General features: G+C 49.7%; 1 protein-coding gene across 1 annotated transcript; it reads right to left on the minus strand.

Annotated features, from left to right (window-relative positions):
- Positions 1-905: 905 nt before the first annotated feature.
- TCAF2 (TRPM8 channel associated factor 2) lies at positions 906-13,705 on the minus strand. The gene is made up of 7 exons (XM_052638947.1): positions 13,083-13,705; positions 8,799-9,784; positions 8,430-8,524; positions 6,898-7,111; positions 6,351-6,590; positions 4,220-4,557; positions 906-1,148 (listed from the first exon to the last, which is right to left on the minus strand). Exons 1-7 carry the CDS (start codon positions 13,703-13,705, stop codon positions 906-908), a joined length of 2,739 nt encoding a protein of 912 aa, XP_052494907.1.
- Positions 13,706-19,314: the final 5,609 nt, after the last annotated feature.

Below are 19,314 nucleotides of genomic sequence, written 5' to 3' on the forward strand. Positions count from 1 at the left end.
GCTAGAGTGACTTTCACCTTTGGCTGGAGCAAAAGGACTCAGAGATGAAACTAACCAAGAAAACCAAACCCCACCAGTGCTGTGACCTCCAGCTTGAGTTCACATCATCTCATCTGAGTTTACACCATTCCTGGGGTGACGTTCTATCCCAACAGCCTTCCAGAGGCAGGAGAAAGGATGCTTAGGATGGGCTAGGATCTTGAAGACTATCATTTGATACCACATCTGGGCACAACATTCATGTTCACTAAATACTCTCACTCAAGGACTGGATGCAAACCTCAAGGAGGTAGACCCTGAAGGGAGATTCAGTTTGCAGGTTGTCCACACAAAACTGGGCTGGAGAGCTCCCTTACGTGCACACAGGTGGTGATCAGACATGTTTTTTATCCCCATGTTATGAATAAGAATCCAGACGCACAGAAAGTTGAGTTCCATAGAACCAAAGCTTGTTCACAGCCATCTCCATTAGAGCATCTCTCTTACAATCAGAAAGCTTCTGAGAGCTGGAGATAAGAGGTTTGTTCAGGGCCAGCTGGGGTGAGGGAGTGATATCAGATTACAATCAGTCCAGAGTCTTTAAAATTATTGGTCATAAATAGAAGCCAAGAGCTTGCAGACACTCAAAGAAACATCCTCTGCAGGAGGGCGAGGATGGTGAAGACAGCAAGGTTTGGGTGGCAGTGAGCATAGAGGCAGAGGTACAAGAAAAGAAGCACAGAGGTGTTTTCCTGAGAAAGCTGGTTTCATTTTGTCTTAGCATCTTAAAGGACTTCCTGAGGACAGGCGGCAAAGGAGGATTCAGGCTCAGGGCACACTGGCAAGAAACACAGGGAGGGGGAGTGGGCGAGTGGTCCCCCCGTTCCACACACACACCGCTGGGTGCCCACTGCTGACGTCGCAGTCTAGAGGTACACTCTCATGGGGTTTTCTTCCCACTCAGGCAGACAGGCCAGGCTGGAAGCCACTTCCTCCTCGACAGGCCAGCCCCAGGCCTCAAAGAACGGAGCCAGGTTCTTCTGCACCTTTTCAGAGAACTTCCTCACCCACAGGTTCATCTTGCCAGGGTTGTCCCTGGGGATGTGAGAGAGGGTCTGGTACTCAGCGAAGAGCTGGGTGAACGGCTCCCACCCAAAGGCCTCCTGGAGCTGGAAAAGGAGGAAGGGGCAGAATGAGGTGTAAGTCTGTGAAATACTGCAGCATATGTGTTCACGAGTGTGTCTCATTTCCTGTGATTTCTGTGTGTGTGTTAAGTCACTTCAGTTGTGTCCAACTCTTTGCCATTCCATGGACTGTAGCCCACCGGGATCCCCCGTCCACGGGATTCTCCAGGCAAGAATACTGGAGTGGGTTGCCATTTCCTTCTCCAGGGGATCTTCCTGACCCTGGGATCGAACTCGCATCTCTTCCATCTCCCGCTTTGGCAATGGGTTCTTTACCACCTGCACCACCTGGGAAGCCATTGTTAGCTTTGCTTCTTTACTTGCCCCTGTCTCCCCATCTTACTTCTGATCATAAACACGATTGTGTTGGCTCATTCCACTTTTTGGTCACAAACCCTGTACCCTTTGAATCTAGTAGGGGGCTACACAAGGAACCTAATTGCTGAAAAGAGGTAAATCCTCAGCAAATGACAGTTATCTCTGTTATCTGAAATTTCTTTAATTAAAAAGAAGTAGTATTCTCAGTTCCTAAGTGTTTTTGTTTTTTTTTCTAAGTGTTTTCTTGACTTAGGCATCAGACAGATTTGAGCTTGACTGAGATGGGAATTCGGTCCCCAAATCTGGGAACTTACAATATCTTTCAGACATAATAAAATCTTTTTTTTTTTTTCTTTTTTTTCAAGCCATCTCAGACCTGTGACTATTTTCATGGCTACCGTTTTTCTCTATGGGACACTGCCTTTGGAACAAAACAAGAAATTAGCAGGTATGTCACAAGTGGTTCAACATGTGAGTGACTTATACTTCATAGGGAAGAATCTACCTGAAAGCCATGGGTAAGAAGCTCTTATTTGCTAAGATTGTAGAAATTTTTGATTCCCTGGTGGCTCAGACAGTAAAGGGTCTGCCTGCAATGTGGGAGACCTGAGTTCGATCCCTGGGTTGGGAAGATCCCCTGGAGAAGGAAATGGCAACCCACTCCAGTATTCTTGCTAGAGAATCCCATGGACAGGGCCGCCTGGTGGGCTACAGTCCACGGGGTTGCAAAGGGTCGAAGATGACTGAGCGACTTCACTTTCACTTTTCATAGAAATTTAGAGCTAGCAGCGATCTTGGGGTTTCCAAGATCTCCCCCTTTTATGGAGGAGAATCCTCTGAGTCTGGGGTATGAAACCACAAGGACAGGTGCACTTTGATCAGCTTCCCTGTGATCTCACGGCTGTGTCCTCACTGACGTGGCCTTGTGAGTCCTCCTGCTCATCTCTATTAATATATCACCACACTGAACATATTATTACACATATAACATTATGAAACATCTGCAGTGTGTCAGGTACTGCGCTAGGCGAAAATGATTAGGGCTCTTGTCCTTCTGGAGGTCCCTGGTCAACCAGAGAGACAGACGTATAACAAATTACAAAAGAGGTTGGCTTGTCCAGGAGATGATGTCGGGAGAAGAGGGCAAGAGAGCCGAGTTCGGACAGGTGATGTGACAGGAAACAGACAAGACGTTCAGCACGTTTCAGCTGCAGGAGGGAAGCAGGGGGGACATAGAAGCCAAATCGGCAAATGCGTTCCTAGTGGGAAGCAGCTCTGTAAACTGCAGGATAATCAAGGAGGTGGGCAAGTGGGAGCTGGAGGTGTTGGTGAAGGTCTGACGATGACCGGCCTTCGACACCCATTGAAGTGTTTCCCCTTCCTTCTGAATGTGAAGGAGCACGCTTGAGGGACGTAACCACAGAATATTCAGATTATTTTGGAGCTGGTGTGGAAGGTGGATTGAAGGCGGTTGAAGCAAGATGGGGGAAAAACTTAAGAGGCTTTGGGAGCAGAGAGGAGGATGCTGAGGATCTGCACTAAGGCGACAGCAGGAGGAAAGAGGGGGAGAAGACCTCCCGCAGGTTGAGAAAACAGAAGGTGCCCATCTGTCCTGAGACCAAGCCTTGGACTCCAGGATGAGCGGTCTCCTCAGAGCTTTTGCAGAATGATACTCGTGGTGAGTGGGTCAGCAGGTAGAGAGGAATGAAGGCTTTGCCTTACACTTCAGGGCCAACCACCATGTGGGGTCTGTTTCCCTGCAACCCTCAGACTGGCTCTAGAAGAATCCAGATCTGATGCAATGCAGTTATCTCATTGACTGGGGCTGTCTCTCACTCAGATCTTCAGAAAATGAATGAAAAAAGAAAAATCAAAGCAAGGTGTTGGAAGTGCAAAAGCCTCGGCTTGTCACTCCTGACCATAGGTTCTGGGCCCATAATTTAAATGTGTGATGTTGGTCAGGATGCTTAGACTCTCTGACTCAGTGTGGCTGTGAAATGTGAGCCATGACCATTATTTAGAGGGTCATAGCAGACAGGGCAGGAGATCTGACTGGGGCGTGGCTTTCACAGCTTGAAAATATTAAACTTCAAAGCAGGATGGGAGAGGGGAAAGGGATTTCTGCTTATTTCACAGGAAATCAACTCACTTCGAGACTTTGGTGTTCTTCTGTTGGGTTGGTTATTTACTTATTCATTCTGAAGACACTTTGGGTTCAAGTGGGTGGTGGAAACCTGACAATTTCAGTGACAGTTACCTCCTAAGAGGTCTTCTTGTGATGCAGTTGCCCCTAACACTATGAAGGGGTGCAACACTCACTTGACCCCATAAAACTAAGGTGGGGGAAAGCAAAGCAAGACAATCACCATTTCCGAGGCACTCATTAGGGGACAAAGGATAAGCCAGTGAGTGGGAGAGATGTGACTCAGTCCCAAGGCTGTCTTACCCAGAATGTCTGCTCTTGCCTGATATACCCAGAGACTGTATGTCTCTCTAGTTATTTTTTCTCATAATAGTTGTCATTTTCTCTTACATATACAAAAGCACAGGAGGTGAGTGGGGCAGGTGTCATTATCTGCATTTTAGAGATATTTGACCTGAGAGGCACCACCACGCAGCCAGGGAAGGTGGTGGGCAGGCTGGTGGGGGCGGAAAGGACTTGGCAAGCTCCTGGGATCTGGGATGCCCCATGATGGAGGGTCTGGGGGCACCCATCTCCCTGAATTTCTGATCAGTACCTGCAGATATGTTTCCAGAGCTGTCCACACTTCCCAGTCGCACAGGGGGGCTCCCTTCTCCAGGTGTGTTTTGATCCTATTCTCCCGTTCTGGAGGGCTCAGAGCGGGGTGGGCCTGAGCCCTGGGGATGCCCAAGACCGTCTCGTGCACGTACACCGACCACAGGTTGCAGGTGGCCTCGGTGGTGTGTGGGGGGAGCTCCCACTCCTCCCGCTGCTGGTTGTGGCCCAGCTCATGCACGGGGCCCCAGAGCCCGCGGCTTCTCATGCCCATCTCATCGATGAGCTCCGGCACTGACTCCAGGTGGCACATGATGGGGTAGCCCGAGTGCATCCAGCCTGGGAACGCAAAGGCAGAATGAGGCACGGGGCGGGGGTCCACCCAAACCCATCTCCCTTCCTTCCTCTCCACTGGGTAACTTTTCCTCACCATCCTGCCTGTACCCGCTAATTCCAGAATCTCCCTGCTGACTTAGAAAGCTGATGCCCCCATGACTTGGTCCAAAGAGTGCTCAGCCTCCTTCCCATACTTCCGCTCTGGAGTTACGCCTCCCACTTTCTCTGGCCCCAAAGAGTGTTAATTCTTTACACAGCCATTCCCACCCTAATTCAGTGCTTCCCTTCATGTGAGTTTCCTTTGCATGCCCGTCTGTAACATTAAGTCTTGTATCCGAATCTGAGATCCTTGAGGCTAGGCAGCGTTACTCCTTCTCTTGTAGAAACCACTGTTGTCCAAATTCAACAATGCTTTTTAACAATGAAAATCTTGCCCTTTGTTAAAAGATTACAAATATGGCCAAAGGAATTTTTTGAATCTTTTCCCCCTTTTTAAAGCAAAAGATGTCCTTCTTTTCTCTGCTGCTGCTGCTGCTAAGTCACTTAAGTCGTGTCCAACTCTGTGCAACCCCATAGATGGCAGCCCACCAGGCTCCCCAGTCCCTGGGATTCTCCAGGCAAGAACACTAGAGTGGGTTGCCATTTCATTCTCCAATGGAGGAAAGTGAAAGTGAAAAGTGAAGTGACGTCGCTCAGTCGTGTCCTACTCTTAGCGACCCCATGGACTGCAGCCCACCAGGCTCCTCCATCCATGGGATTTTCCCAGGCAAGAGTACTGGAGTGGGTGCCGTTGCCTTTTCTCTAAACCACTAAATACTTAGTATAGATCTTTTTGCCCTCTCTTTTCATTGCAAATCTGAATTATGGTTGAAGGAGATATCTCAGAGGTATTAACCTCTCCTTGAAACAATCCTCACCAGCGTCTTGAAGTCCTAGTACCAGTTTTTCTGAGACTGTTCCATCCCTCTGTGAATTCTTACCCTGTAGGTGAACATGATTTACCTTTTTGCATGTAAACATCCTTTCATCTCCATGTCTTCAGTGTATTTTTCTCCCCTTACTTTACTGGTAAAATTATGCCTTACATATATTGGATATTTTAAAAGGCAAAATAAAAGTCAGCAGAAAGGAAGCAATAACAAAGATCAGGCAGAAAATAACTAAAATAGAGAGTCAAAAAACAGTGGAAAAGATCAATAAAGCCAAGAGCTGGTTTTTTGAAAGGACAGTCAACAAACTCTGGCCAGGCTCACAAGAAGAGCAAGTGGACCCAAGTAAACAAAGTAACAAATGAAAGAGGAGAAATACCACAGAGATACAAAAAATCCTAAGAGAATACTATGAACAGTTACATGCCAACAAACTGGACAAGAAGAAATGGACAAGTTTCTTGGACCAGTTTCTAGAAACACACAGCCTGTGCAAACTGCGTCAAGAAGAAACAGATAATTTGAACAGATCACTCACTCACTAGAAGTGAAACAGAATCGATATATAGAAAAATACCTCTGTACAAACAAGAAGTCCAGGACTGGATGGCTTCACTGAGGAACTCTACCCAACAAACACAGTAGAATTTATACCGATCCTTCTCAAACTCCCAAAAGACCGAAGCGGACAGAATCCACCCAAAACCATTCTAGGAGGCTGTCATCACTCTGATACCAAAACCAGACAAGGACACTACAGAAAGGAAGGAAGGAAGAATGAAAGAAAGAAAACAACAGGCCCCAAGAAATGCAAAATAGTAACGAAAAGGTGTCTACCCGCTAGGAGCATCCCTCTGGAGCACCTACCGGCTGAGATCTGCACATCAGCAACAATCCTCTCAGGACGGCGGAAAGGGAAGGACTGGGCCGCCAACCTGGCTATAGCCTCCATCATCTCGTCCCAGAGGCGGAGCAAGGGCTCCGGGTCCTCCAGGGCCCGGAGGTCTGCAGTCGGCACCGTCAAGATGATGTTGTCTGTCGCCAGCTCTCCCCAGGGAGCCGGGCTCTCCTGAATACAGCTCCTCCACGCCTCCAGTGATGTCTCACCTGGGAATAAACATCACGGAACCTGTCACCCACTTCCTCCACCTTCCTTGAGCTGACCAGGAGGAGGACACTGAAATAAGGGATGATTACCATGCACGTCTACGTGCTGCGCAGAGAAGGACAGGCCCCCAGACCCTCCCCTCTGTTCTGCCCTGAAGTCTCCATGGACACAGGGATTTCTCACTCCTGCCTCCACTGCCATTTCCAGCAGTCCCTTCTCCTTCTGTCCTCCAGCTCCTTGGCAACCAGCCCACAACTACACACCAGCCCCCGCTCTCCTCCTCCCCTCCATGTCCAGTCCACTCACCCAGCTTGTAATACGGGGCAGGCACAGCCTTCTTGATGGTGATGGACATGGGCCCCAGGTTACAGCCCGTGGGCACGATGACATAGAGAAGGCCGCCCCAGAGGTTGGAGACCGACTGTTCGGTTCTGTCCATGTAGCACTGGTGAGTCACCACAGGGGCTCGAGACAGCTTGCTGGCACTCATCAAGTCATCAGTGTGGCAGCCAATCTGTAACTGGAAAGGCGATTGCACCACGCGTGGGTGGAGCTGGTTCCCTGGGCTGTGGGGTGTGGGGTTGTGTGTGGGACTGTGTGATGGAAGGTTCTGAGAAAACTCCAGTTTCCCCTTTCTGTAAGTGGTGCATGCAAACCATGAGATGGCGGCACTCAAAAGTCATATGCACTGCAAAAAGTCATATGCACTGAACGGCACGTGGAATCGTATTTCTAGGGATTTAAACAGCTCTACAGTGGACTGACTTCCCTGGTAGCTCCGTCAGTAAAGACTCTGCCTGCAGAGCAGGACACCCAGGTTCGATCCCTGGGTTGGGAAGATCCCCTGGAGAAGGAAATGGCAAGCCACTCTAATATTGTTGCCTGGAAAATCCCAGGGACAGAGGAGCCTGGCAGGCTGTAGTCCATGGGGTCGCAAAGAGTCGGATACGATTTAGCGACTAAACCACCACCACCACCACCACAGTGGACCAGCATCAGGCAGATCAGACATAACCCTGAGGCTGATACTGACTAGCAGCTCCTGGTGCCTCTATTCCAGACCGAACCTGGGCTCCTACACCAGGGATCAAGCCCCTGAGGTGGTTCTGATGCCAGAAATAAGGCAGAGGGAATCCTTGGCCGCCCTTCGTGCACAGACAGGAGGCCATCCAGACACAGTGGGACACGGGATGAGGGGTCATCCCGGCCTCCCTTCCTGCTCAGACAGATTGAGTGCCTCTCGCCTGGAGGCCTGGGACTGCTTTTCTTGGGGTTACTGCAAGTGAGCGTGAGAAGGGAGACTGACCCCCAAGAGACCTCAACCGTGGTAGGAAGTGACCCTCAGAACTGAGGCAGGAGCAATTTTAATTTGGCATCATGGTCTATTTTTGTGAGTGATGGGGTTGTGCACACCCTTTAGGGATGAAGGTAAAGATGTAAAACCCAGAAAGGCCATGCCGGGGAAATGCCTGTGGTTCAGAATATGTCCGGTGTCCTTTCCCCCACATTCCTGTCGGAAGCTGGAGGGCTGAGGGCTTGTCTTAGAGGACTGGGTCTGAAGTGAAGAGCTCTACACAAGCACTCAGTTGGGTCCTCCTCTCTGTGACCCCATAGACTGCAGCCCACCAGGCTCCTCTGTGTCCATGGGATTTTTCCAGGCCAGACTACTGGGAGTGGGTAGCCATTTCCTTCTCCAGGGAGGCACTCCCATAGGCTCCCAGAAACTTAGCTGCTTCATCTGTAATGTGGGTGGGACGATGCCTTCCTGCACTCTGGTAGAAGAGCAGTGAGCTGGATGAGAATGAAGCATGAGGCAGTGGCGGGGGTCCGAGCCTTACTTTCAGGCCGGCGCAAGCTGCAGCTTCGCACAAGCAGACTTCTGTAAGTTGTCCGTTTGGGAGGTAAAGCCCTGTACTCATCCAAGTATCATCGCCTGGGTGACAAAAGGCACAGTCAGCAAAGGCTGAGTTCTTCCCCTGCTCGGTGCCTCGCAGCACCTCCCAGAGGTACAGCCCTTCCCTGCACACCTCAGTTCATCCATGCTTCCTGCCTGAAGCCCACCTAAGCCCAGAGCAGAACCCCACTCCCATCTCCTTGAAAGTGCGTGATGGCGAAAGGAACTGGCCCACCGAACCTTCGGGCCCTACAAGATCCCACAGAGCCCACGAGCCCCCTTCCTGTCCCCGGCCAGGCCCCTGGTGGCCTACTTGGGTTGCGTGCATCAATCTCCACAGTGTGCTCTGATGGGCACAGATTGGAGCCGCAGGACCAGGCTCCAAGCTCCTGTGCCAGCTTGGAGCAGTCAGTGCCAGAGCGTGCCAGCTCCGTGGCCAGGCAGAGCACCACCGCCTCACAGGAGTCACTGGCCACCGGATTCTCCGGGCTCACAGCCGGTAATCCCGAAAGACGCAGCTGCTTCCTCAGGAGCCGGTGCAGGGAGGCATAGGCAGGGACCCCCTCTGCGGGAATCTGGAGGAAGGCGGCTCCATCCACTCTCAGTTTTGACAGCCAGTTCTTCTCCAAGTTGCCACCCTCGAGGTTCAAGTTAGCCTGGAATTCAGACAGCGCCTTGCGGAAGTGGTAGTTCAGGCTGTCGGCGGAAGGGACCGGGAAACAGCCCGGGTCCAAGGTCCAAGGTAGGATGCTGAGGCCAAAGCTGTTCAGTATGACATTACCGGGGAAATCAGCCAATGTGGAGCGGCCAGGGTTCTGGGAGGCCCACCACCAGGCGTGGCCCCCAATCAGCAAGCCCCCGCCCTCGGCCACAAACTCCTGCAGCTGCTTAGCCTCCTTGTCGCTGTAAGCTGTACAGCAGTAGATGGACACGTCACTTGTCAGATGGGGCTCAAGACTGCATTCAAGACCACGCTCCACCAGCAGGGCGTGCAGTTTGTCTAGACTGGTGTTCACCCCAACTTTGCCTGTCTGGCCTTTGGCCAGCCAGCGCACAGCGTTGAGTAAAAAGGGTTCCAAACTGGGAGCAAAGAGCATGCCCTCATGGGCAGCCAGGACCACCCGGCCCTGGCCATAGCGGGCAGCTGCCAGGAAGCAGCGGAGAGAGGCATCTAAGCCCAGGGGGAAGGCCAGGGCCCCGTGCACCAGCAGCTGCGAGGGGAGTCCCCCTGTCCCGATGTCGAGCTCTGAGATCCCTTCCAGGAGCTGCTGCTGATCCTTCCTGAGGTCCTCCCCACATCTGGAAAAGGAACAAAGGGGCTGCACTCAGATGGGGAACCACTGAGACCAGCTCACTGAATACAGAAATCTGGAGGGGTACAGAGGTTACACAGTTCACACCAATTTTCTCACTCTCATTAATGACACTGGAGATTTGAGTCACTCATGTGACTCATTTTATTGCAGTGGTCTGGAACTGAACTCAGAGTACCTCTGAGGTATGTTTATTATTGAACATAGAAATGAATGAAGTTAAAAAGTACATCTATTCTTCAGAGTAACATTTCTGTAAAGAAGTCAGTATAGAACATCAAATCCCTCTCTCCACATGCTAGCTCTGATCTAGGAATGTGCTACAAGTAAACTCTTCACACTACACTTGAAGATTTATACACTCTTTTTAAAGGGCTTCCCAGGTGGTGCTAGTGGTAAAGAACCCACCTGCCAATGCAGGAGACATAGGAGATAGGGGTTCAATCCTTGGGTCAAAATCCTGCCATGCCTGTAGGAGGGCATGGCGACCCACTCCAGTATTCTTGCCTGAAGAATCCAATGGACAGAGGAGCCTGGCGGGCTACAGTCCATAGGATCACAAAGAGCCAGACACGACTGACGTGACTTAGCATGCACTCTTTTTAAAAAGTGTCACTTAAATGTGATGACTGCATTTACTACTTGTTACTGAGAAAAAGAAAGCTGACTGCTGAAGAATTGTTGCTTTTGAACTGTGGTGTTGGAGAAGACTCTTGAGAGTCCCTTGGATTGCAAGGAGATCCAACCAGTCCATCCTAAAGGAGATCAGTCCTGAATATTCATTGGAAGGAATGCTGCTGAAGCTGAAACTCCAATACTTTGGCTACCTGATGTGAAGAGCTGACTCACTGGCAAAGACCTGATGCTGGGAAAGATTGAACACAGGAGGAGAAGGGGATGACAGAGGATGAGATGGTTGGATGGCATCACTGCTTGATGAACATGAGTTTGAGCGAGCTCCGGGAGTTGGTGATGGGCAGGGAAGCCTGGCGTGCTGCAGTACATGGGATTGCAAAAATTTGGACACAACTGAGTGACTGAACTGAACACACACAGGGGGCTGACACACATGCCATAGTTTGCCAATCTCTGCTGTAGAATCTAGATCAAACTTCTAATTTACAAGAAATATAGGGAACAAAGGAATTTATTCAACTTCACCACAGGGATTCAGTCAGCAAAATGCAGACTCTTTTGAAGGAAACACATTCTATATTATGGGGAAACTGTTCAGGATAAAGCACCTAGTTTCCTTAAGAAAAAAAAAAACAGCAAGAGATAAAAAGAACTGGAAAGAAAACTCAGTATTATATAAGACATAGAAGTCATATCAAGCTATCAAAATATTTGGGTTTTAATAAAAGATCAATTCAAAAAACTATGAAAAAATAAGACAATTATGGAAATGGATAATGACATTAAGAAATCATTACTTCTTTTTTGACGTGATAATGGTACCTTCTGGTTATGTTTTCAAAACATAAACAAGACAAAAGGTACTTCAGATTCCGTGGCCAAGATGACAAATGTAGGCGGAGATGAAGAGAAACAAGAAAACAGGTTTAGTTTGCTGGATAGGAGTCCTTCGGAACTATTAAGAGGAATTAGTTGGTGAGATTTACCTGTTTGTCCCTCGGACTTAAAGAGAAGTTGGAATGAACCGGATCCACCCTGGTTCTCTGAATAACTCGTCACCTCCCAGCCCTTTCAGAGGGAGCCAGGTTTAAGTGTGCCGGGCCTTGGGGCTGAGGACACTGCTAACAGCTTTCTGAATATGTGTCTGCCCTTCCTTGACTGGTCTGATTCCCAGTCAAGATCAAACAAGTCATTCCTAAACAAGTCAACCCTGAATATTTACTGGAAGGACTGATGCTGAACTTCAATACTTTGGCCACCTGGTGCGAAGGGTCAACTCATTGGAAAAGACCCTGATGCTGGGAAAGATTGATGGCAAAAGGAGAAGGGGGTGGCAGAAAATGAGATGGTTAGATAGCATCATCAACTCAATAGATGTGAATCTGAGCAAACTCCGGGAGGTAGTGGAGGACAGAGGAGCCATGTGTGCTGCGGTCCATGGGGTTGCAAAGAGTCAGACACAACTTGGCAAGTGAACAACATGCCCTTCCTTACAGCAGAAGCTTGACTTCTTCAGAGGTGCCAGTGCCCATTTAAAAATATTCAGCCCTTCAGGCCCTCTGGCAGCTAGAGTTGGCCAGGTTAGCTAATTTCTGAAACATTACAGAAGTCAGATGGTCAGGGCTCCCAGAAAACATATTACTATCTGCATTAAAAGAGACGTATGCAGCAGGTATATTCATTATAGCTTATTCTTGCTGGGGTGTAGTTATATTGCCAAAATTAGTAGTAGCAATCTTTTAGTCATAAGGATAAATGTGAAGCATATCATAGGGAGGGATGTGGGTCATGGAAGTGGTAAAGGGGAAGAGAGACAGAGATAGAGGGAGATTGGGAGGGAGAGAGAAAGGGAGGGCAAGAGAGGGAATGAATGAATATGCATGAATGAGCCTGGGTTATCATAAAGCAGGGGGGTAATCCACAGTCCTGATTATCTGCCTGGACTTTGCTACACACGAGAAATAAACTACCAGATCCGTCCACCACAGCATGGTTTCTGTTACCTGTGGCCATGCACAGTGAGCCACTGATTTAACGAGTTACACAAAACCACAAATATCCCAAACTTCTGACCTCCTCTAATCTTTCCTTTCCTAGCCCTGTACAGCTCCCTAAGGGCAACACCCGTCCTTAAAAGTATTTGATCACGGGAATCTCGACTCCTGTCTTCTCTCCTCACTCCAGTTCAGCCCACCAGCCAAGCCTGGAGGCAGGAAGGAGCCAAGGTACTTGTCTCTCTCGAGGTGTGTCTCCGGCCATCGCTGTGTCTTCTCTTGGGCTCCAGTTCCCATCAGACATCCCTCCACCAGGACTCCCGGCTCTCCTGCTGAACAGGCCTAGCATAGCTCCAGCCTCTACCACTGAGACACCCACGAAGCCCCCACCCCGCCTAACCCAGGCATCAGACAGACTGATGAGTAAGACAAGCTCTTCTAACAGATTAATTGTTGCTCTGGCCACAGACGGCAGGAAAAGTGAGAACTCAACCCTTCCTGGGCCTTAGTGCATTACTGTTGTCTTTTCCTTTCTATGTGGAGGTTCTGAGAAGCAGTAGAAAATCATGTGTATTAAAGTGGAAGCTCACTGATGAGGAGGATCAGATTTATTGTGGACACGCATCAGACTCCCGGTAGGGAAACACCACTCACCTGACCTGGAGAGGGATCTTGGGCACCTTCTTGGGGACCTTGAAGCAGCCTTTGTCCCCATAGGTGTCAGTGAAGTACACTCCGGCCACACAGGTCACCTGGTTCCCTGGGAACTTGGACAGCACCTTGTCACTACCGTGCTGACTGGCCCAGTACCAGGCCTGGCCCCCAATGAGCAAGCCCCCACCACGTTTCACAAACTGGATCAGCTCCGCAGTCACGGTGTCATCGTAGGCACTGAGGCAGTAAACCTCCAGGGGTTCTGCTGGTTCTGGGTGAACCTGTGCCTCCGCCCCGGAGCCCTCCAGGATGTGTGCTAGTGATGCCAGGGATGGGTGCACACCAACAGGCGCCCCAGGAGAGGGAGAGAGCCAGCGCACCGCATTGAGAAGAAACGGGGCCAGGCCGGCATCCAGCAGATAGCCCTCGTGGGACACCACCACCAGACGGCCTCGGCCATAGAAGGAGGCCGCAATGAGGACCTGGCCTTTGTCGTTCACCATCACTGGGAAGGCGGCCTCTCCAATAAGAAGGAGTTCACTGGGAACAGGGTCTTCGGGTACCTCCCAGCTTATCACTCCATCCATGAGGGCCTCAAAGGCAGCCGCAGGAGTTGTCGCCATGGTTCAATGAGCTGCAGGAGGTGAAAGCAAAGACTCAGCTTGGTCAGAACAAAGGAAGAAATGTGCGGGGCAAAAAAAAAGAAAAAGGAAGAAAACTAAATGCATTCAGGGACTGCCTTGGTATTCCAGTGGTTAAGAATCTGCCTTGCAATCCAAGGGACACAGGTTTGATCCCTGGTCCGGGAACTAAGATCCCACATGCAGCAGGGCCATAAGCCACCCTTGAGCCCCAACAGTGAGCTGGTAGAGAGGATCCCACAAGCCACTGCTAAGATCTTATGCAGCCATAAATAAATCCATAAATAATGCATTCAGATGAAAACCACTTGTTATGTACCTCGAGTGGTGGAAGGCCCAGGGGTTCAGCAAGGAACACAGCAGACAAGGTCCCTGCTTTCACGAATCTAATATTTGAAAAGGGGAAGGACAATAATTAGGTAGACAAGCAGATAAAATGCAGCCATTAATAATCGTTAGATGAAAATAAAACACAGTGGTGTGATATCCAGCAACCAGAAAATTACTTTAGATGGGGTTATAGTAAAGGCCCACATGACAGAGTGACATTGAAGCTAAGACCTGAGATTTAAGTTGAGACCTGAAATGCTGTAAGCGAGCACTTTTTTTTTAACTTTTTATTTTACATTGTATTGTGGTAGAGTCGGTTAACAGGGTCCTGCTAAGTTGCAGGTAAACAGTGATGGTAATGCAACTCAAGCATACAAATACATGTATCCATTCTCTCCCAAACTCCCCACCCCTCCAGGCTGCCACACAACACTGAGCAGAGTTCTCTGTGTCATACAGTAGTTGTTTATCCATTTTAAATATGCAGTGTGGACACATCCATTCAGAACTTCCGAATTATCCCTTCCCCGCAGCCTTCCCTCTGGGAGCTTTTGAACAGAGAGAAGCCCCATGGGGGCTGCAGGAGCAGAACCTGAGTGGTGTGAGGGTGCGGCTGGATTCCACAGGAGCAAGAAGATCAAAGTGACAGTTAACCTGAGATGACTTGGGACATTATTTCTCTGGACAAAAAGGTCAGTTGACCTTGCAGAAACAAAAGTTGTTCTGGTAGCTCTGACTAAATGATTGGGAAACACCTCCCAGTTTACTGGGTCTGCCCTCACTAGGGAGTTCCCCACCCCTACTTTGGGGAACATTCTGAGGTTTACCAGGACTTTGAAAATTTGGTGTGCCTAAAACTGAGTTCATTTTTCCCTTCAGAGCAGCTCCTCCTGGATAAACTATTTATACGCCGGTCTTTCCATTTGTATAAAGAGAATAGTACACACATCCTTTGGAGGATAGTTTTGGAAGGTGAAGAGAATGCAGATAAAAATGTCCAGTGTCAGGTATGCAAGGAGAACAGAAATCATGAGTGTCTGTCCCTTTGCTGTGCTTTCTGGCCTCTCCAAGAGACAAGAGCCAAGTAGCAGGTGTGCTGTGTGCCCCAGACCTCATCTAGCAACAGCCCTGGAGGACTCTCCTGGGCACTGGGAGACCTTCTCACCTGGGCAAGGGTCCAGGGGCAGCCCTGAAGTGGCAGTGAGCTGATATGGGGCAAGCTTCCCCTGGGGTAGAGCCATCCTAGGTGCACTCTGGAGCCCCTCAGGGGTTACCACAGGAATCGGGCTCCAGCTGCCCACAGCAGTAAACAGCTCAGCGAGAGGTCCCTCCTTACTGGACCAGGGTCCTTCCCGGTTTCCTCCTCTCCACGTCCTCACTGTGCAGTTCTGGGCTCACTTCCCAAGTAAACTACCTGTGCTCAGGTCCTTCTATCAGGCTTGGCTTTGGGGAACCACCGAAACTGACAAACACCAAGCCCTTCCCTTCCAAGGCATCTTCTCCCTCCTGTTTCCATACACTGTCAGCCACCTCCATTTTGCCCTTGTTTTTCCCACTTATCAAATACCACTCCCTTCAATATACATTCCTATCCAGAGGAGACCAAGCTGGTTTCTGTCCTTAAGATGCATTCTGTAGTCTCATCTACAATCTTCCTCAAGCCTACTCACAGCTCGTCCTCATCAGTTTCATCCACTTCCCCAGGTAAACCTGAGTGCCTTCCCCTGGATTTTAAGCCTGCAGAATCTGGGCTTTCCACAGTTTTCTAGACTTATTTTCCTTTCACTTCCTCCACCAATTCTCTAGAAGGCTTGGCTCCTTAAGTATGCCCGGTATTCCTCTTAAAACTCCAGCTCCTTTCTTTCTTTCTGTTTTTTAACGATCCTTCCCATCTGAGGGGCTTCTCTGTTGGCTCAGATTGTAACGATCCTGCCTGCAATGTGGGAGACCTGGGTTGGAGCCCTGATCCAGGGATCCCCTTGGAGAAGGGAATGGCAACTCACTCCAGTATTCTTGCCTGGGAAATCCCATGGACAGAGAAGCCTGGTGGGCTACAGTCCATGGGGCTGCAAAAAGTCGGACACACTAAACAACAACAACCCATCTATCGCCTTATTCTGAATACTGCCGGCAGGAAAGTGAATTCACAAAAAACTACCAGTCCCCAGCTGGAGTAGGAAGCCAGAGGGTGAATGATTTCAGTCTGTGGGTTTGGGATGGAAAAGCGCAGCGAGAGATCAGGAAGTCTGAGGTCAAGCCTCTGACAAAACAAGTGAGCTCTTTCATGAATCCAAGCCTCCCTAGTTTTACAGGAAAAGCAACAAAAACAAAACAAAACAAGACACAGGAGATGAGAAAAAAGACGTTCTCAGAACTCTGACTACAACTGTCACTGCGTTCGCGTGCATGCACACGCACCCACAAACACACCCCCATACAACCACACATCTTCTGTCAAATTCTTGACCCAGAAATGCGAAGAGGCAGGAGGAAAGCGTTTCGAGACAAACGAAAATAGGGAAAGGAAGGGCGAGAGGAAACCAGAACGTGAACCTAAGGAGACCAGAGACACCGCGACTGCCCACCGCCTGGAACGTTCTCCGGCCTGCATCTGGCACCTGGCGGCGCACCGGTCTCCCCAGGTCCTCGTTCCCCGCCGGAAGCCACCCACCCCACGCAACTGACGCGCTTGGACCCGCGAACTCACGTACGGCGGGGCGGGTGCGGGGAGCGGACCAGGGCGCAGGCACGGCTCAGGAGGCGCTTCCTGCGCGCAGAGACTTGTAGCCCCGGGGAGGGGGGTGGGCCGGGGAGGGGCGGGTCCCTCCCGGAGCCTCCGCCCCGCGGCCCCGCCCCGCCCGCCGCTCCCGGGCAGGTGCTCTGGGGATGGGCAGCCCTGACCATGGACACGCCTGGGGGTCAGAACCCCCGCTTCCCCAGACCCTACGAGGGATCCTGCTGTGTACGAGGGAGCTGCTGTCACGTTTGATGAGGAAAGCACCCTCCAAGTCTCCAATAAGCCAGATTCGGGGCGGGCAAGCCAACAACACCGTGACCCACGACCCGGGGTCGGCTTTGGCCCCGCGTGGATCGGGGCCCCTTCCCCTCCAGTCCCCGGTGCGGCGCCCGAGAACCGAGGCTTCCGCGTCGTCCCCAGCGGGTTGCTCCTCCGTTGAGGGCCTGTCCCCTGGTGGTCAGTCTCCGGCCGTGCACCGCGGGCCGGGAGGGATTCGCGGGGGTCCATGGAGCTCCATCAGAACCGTCTGGGGCTGTAGACAGGAATGTTGCCCAGAGATGTGCTTGCTGGCAAGGAAACGTGCCTGTTAACACCACCAGACACGTCCACTCCAGCTGGAGTGATAGAGGGGTTGCGGCTTGAATTTCTACCCAAGAGGAGTGGGAAGGTCAAAATCAAGGTTAAAGAGGCCCAGATTTGCTGGGAATCTGATTTTGCAGTTTTGCGCAGTCGATACACTATTTTTACTTTTAAGGATTTTTTGTTGTTTGTTTGTTTTGTTTTGTTTGTAGAAGGAGAGAGTGACGGTAGGGGTGGGGCAACGCGGGCGCAGTTGAGGGTGATTATAAAGACGTGGACTTTAGATCCCTATCTTATAACCTGTCTCTCTTTCGGGGCTAACATTGGTTATACATGTAAATCATTGCTCTGTTTATGGAGTTACCGGATGCGTCTATTTCTCTTAAAGGATCATGACTGTCTGTTTACAAAAATTACTTAAAAGCATCCATTAATGTCATATCCTCATTGAATTTTCACATGTACTCGACACTTCACTCATATTCTCTTTTGTCTCAGATCTCGAATCATTGTAAAACAGGTGGTACCTCCTCCAGTATCTTCCTATCCAGTTCCATTTTTTGTATTTTCATTTTCAAAATTTATCTCTAACTTCTTCTTTGGTAAAGATACACTTGGGTAAACTCCATTTCTTAAAATTTTTTGTTTGTTTGTTTTCTTTTAGGGTATAGCCTATTAACAGACAATGTTGTGATAGCTTAAGGTGCACAGGCAAGGGACTCAGCCATTAGGTATGCATGTATCCATTCTCCCCCAAACTCCCCTCCCATCCAGGCTGCCACATAACATTGAGCAGAGTTCCATGTGCTATACAGTAGGCCCTTGTTGGTTATCCATTTTAAACATAGCAGTGTGTACGTGCCCATCCCAAACTCCCTATCCCCCCACCATCCTTCCCCCATCCTTCCCCTCCCCTGCAACGGTAAGTTTGTTCTCTAAGTGTGTGAGTCTCTTTCTGTCTTATAAGCAAGTTCATTTGTATCATTCATTTTAGAGTCAATAAAAAAGAGATGTCATAAGATACTTCTCCTTCTCTGTCTTACTTCACTCATGACACTCTCTAGGTCCATTCATGTTGTCGCAAATGGCATTATTTCATTCTTTTTAATGGCTGAGTAATATTCCATGGTGTATGTGTACCACATCTGCTGTAGCCATTCCTCTTAAACTCCATTTCTTGCCTCTCTGTATAGAACATGCCATTTCTTCACTGCAGGTCACCCTCTCCTTTGCCAAAAGTGAAAGTGAAGTCGCTCAGTCATGTTCGACTCTTCGCGACCCTGTGGACTGTAGCGCATCAGGCTCCTCTGTCCATGGGATTCTCCAGGGAAGAATACTGGAGTGGGTTGCCATTTCCTTCTCCAGGGGATCTTCCCGACCCAGGGATCAAACCCAGGTCTCCCGCATTGCAGGCAGAAGCTTTAACCTCTGAGGAGGTTCAAACTTCAAAATCCAGCTTCTGATTCTACCATTTCGTTTCTTTCCCAAGGTCACTGGTGGACCCCTTTCCAAATCTCATCTCCACCCTGCCTCCTGGCCTTCAGTACACATCGGGTAAGTAAGTGCTGACTAACTTCATTTTCACTCTTTGTTCTTTAACATCGAGGGAGGAAACAGACAGAACAGGCTCCATCTTGAAAGCAGGACTCCATTTTGGGCCGGACTGTGGACTTTGAGCTATATGCCCAGTATCTATGGAAATGACATACAAACTGGAAAAACAGGCCCCCTGGATGGAAGAGCCCCAGGGCTCATACCTAGACTCTCTGTTGCCTAAAATAATACCCTAATTATCTGTGTAACTGAATAGAATCATAAATTCTATTATGCTTATTGGGGTATGACCACAGGCCTATTGATAAGTGTCCACTGTTAACTACCTAGGCTTAAGGCATATGAATCACGGGTTAACTTTGATTCTATCTTTCTTTTCCTTTGCTCAGAC

Source organism: Budorcas taxicolor, chromosome 4, assembly GCF_023091745.1.
Source record: "Budorcas taxicolor isolate Tak-1 chromosome 4, Takin1.1, whole genome shotgun sequence".
Taxonomy (NCBI): domain Eukaryota; kingdom Metazoa; phylum Chordata; class Mammalia; order Artiodactyla; family Bovidae; genus Budorcas; species Budorcas taxicolor.

What these genes read in the sequence shown, in the direction of transcription:
- TCAF2 (XM_052638947.1), bottom strand. Translation starts at nt 13,705, where the DNA reads ATGGCGACAACTCCTGCGGCTGCCTTTGAGGCCCTCATGGATGGAGTG. An exon ending in CAGCTTGCGCCGGCCTGAAA is followed by an intron (nt 7,112 to 8,429) that starts GTAAGGCTCGGA and finishes TCGCCTTTCCAG; the next exon opens with TTACAGATTGGCTGCCACAC. An exon ending in TGATGTGCAGATCTCAGCCG is followed by an intron (nt 4,558 to 6,350) that starts GTAGGTGCTCCA and finishes TTGCGTTCCCAG; the next exon opens with GCTGGATGCACTCGGGCTAC.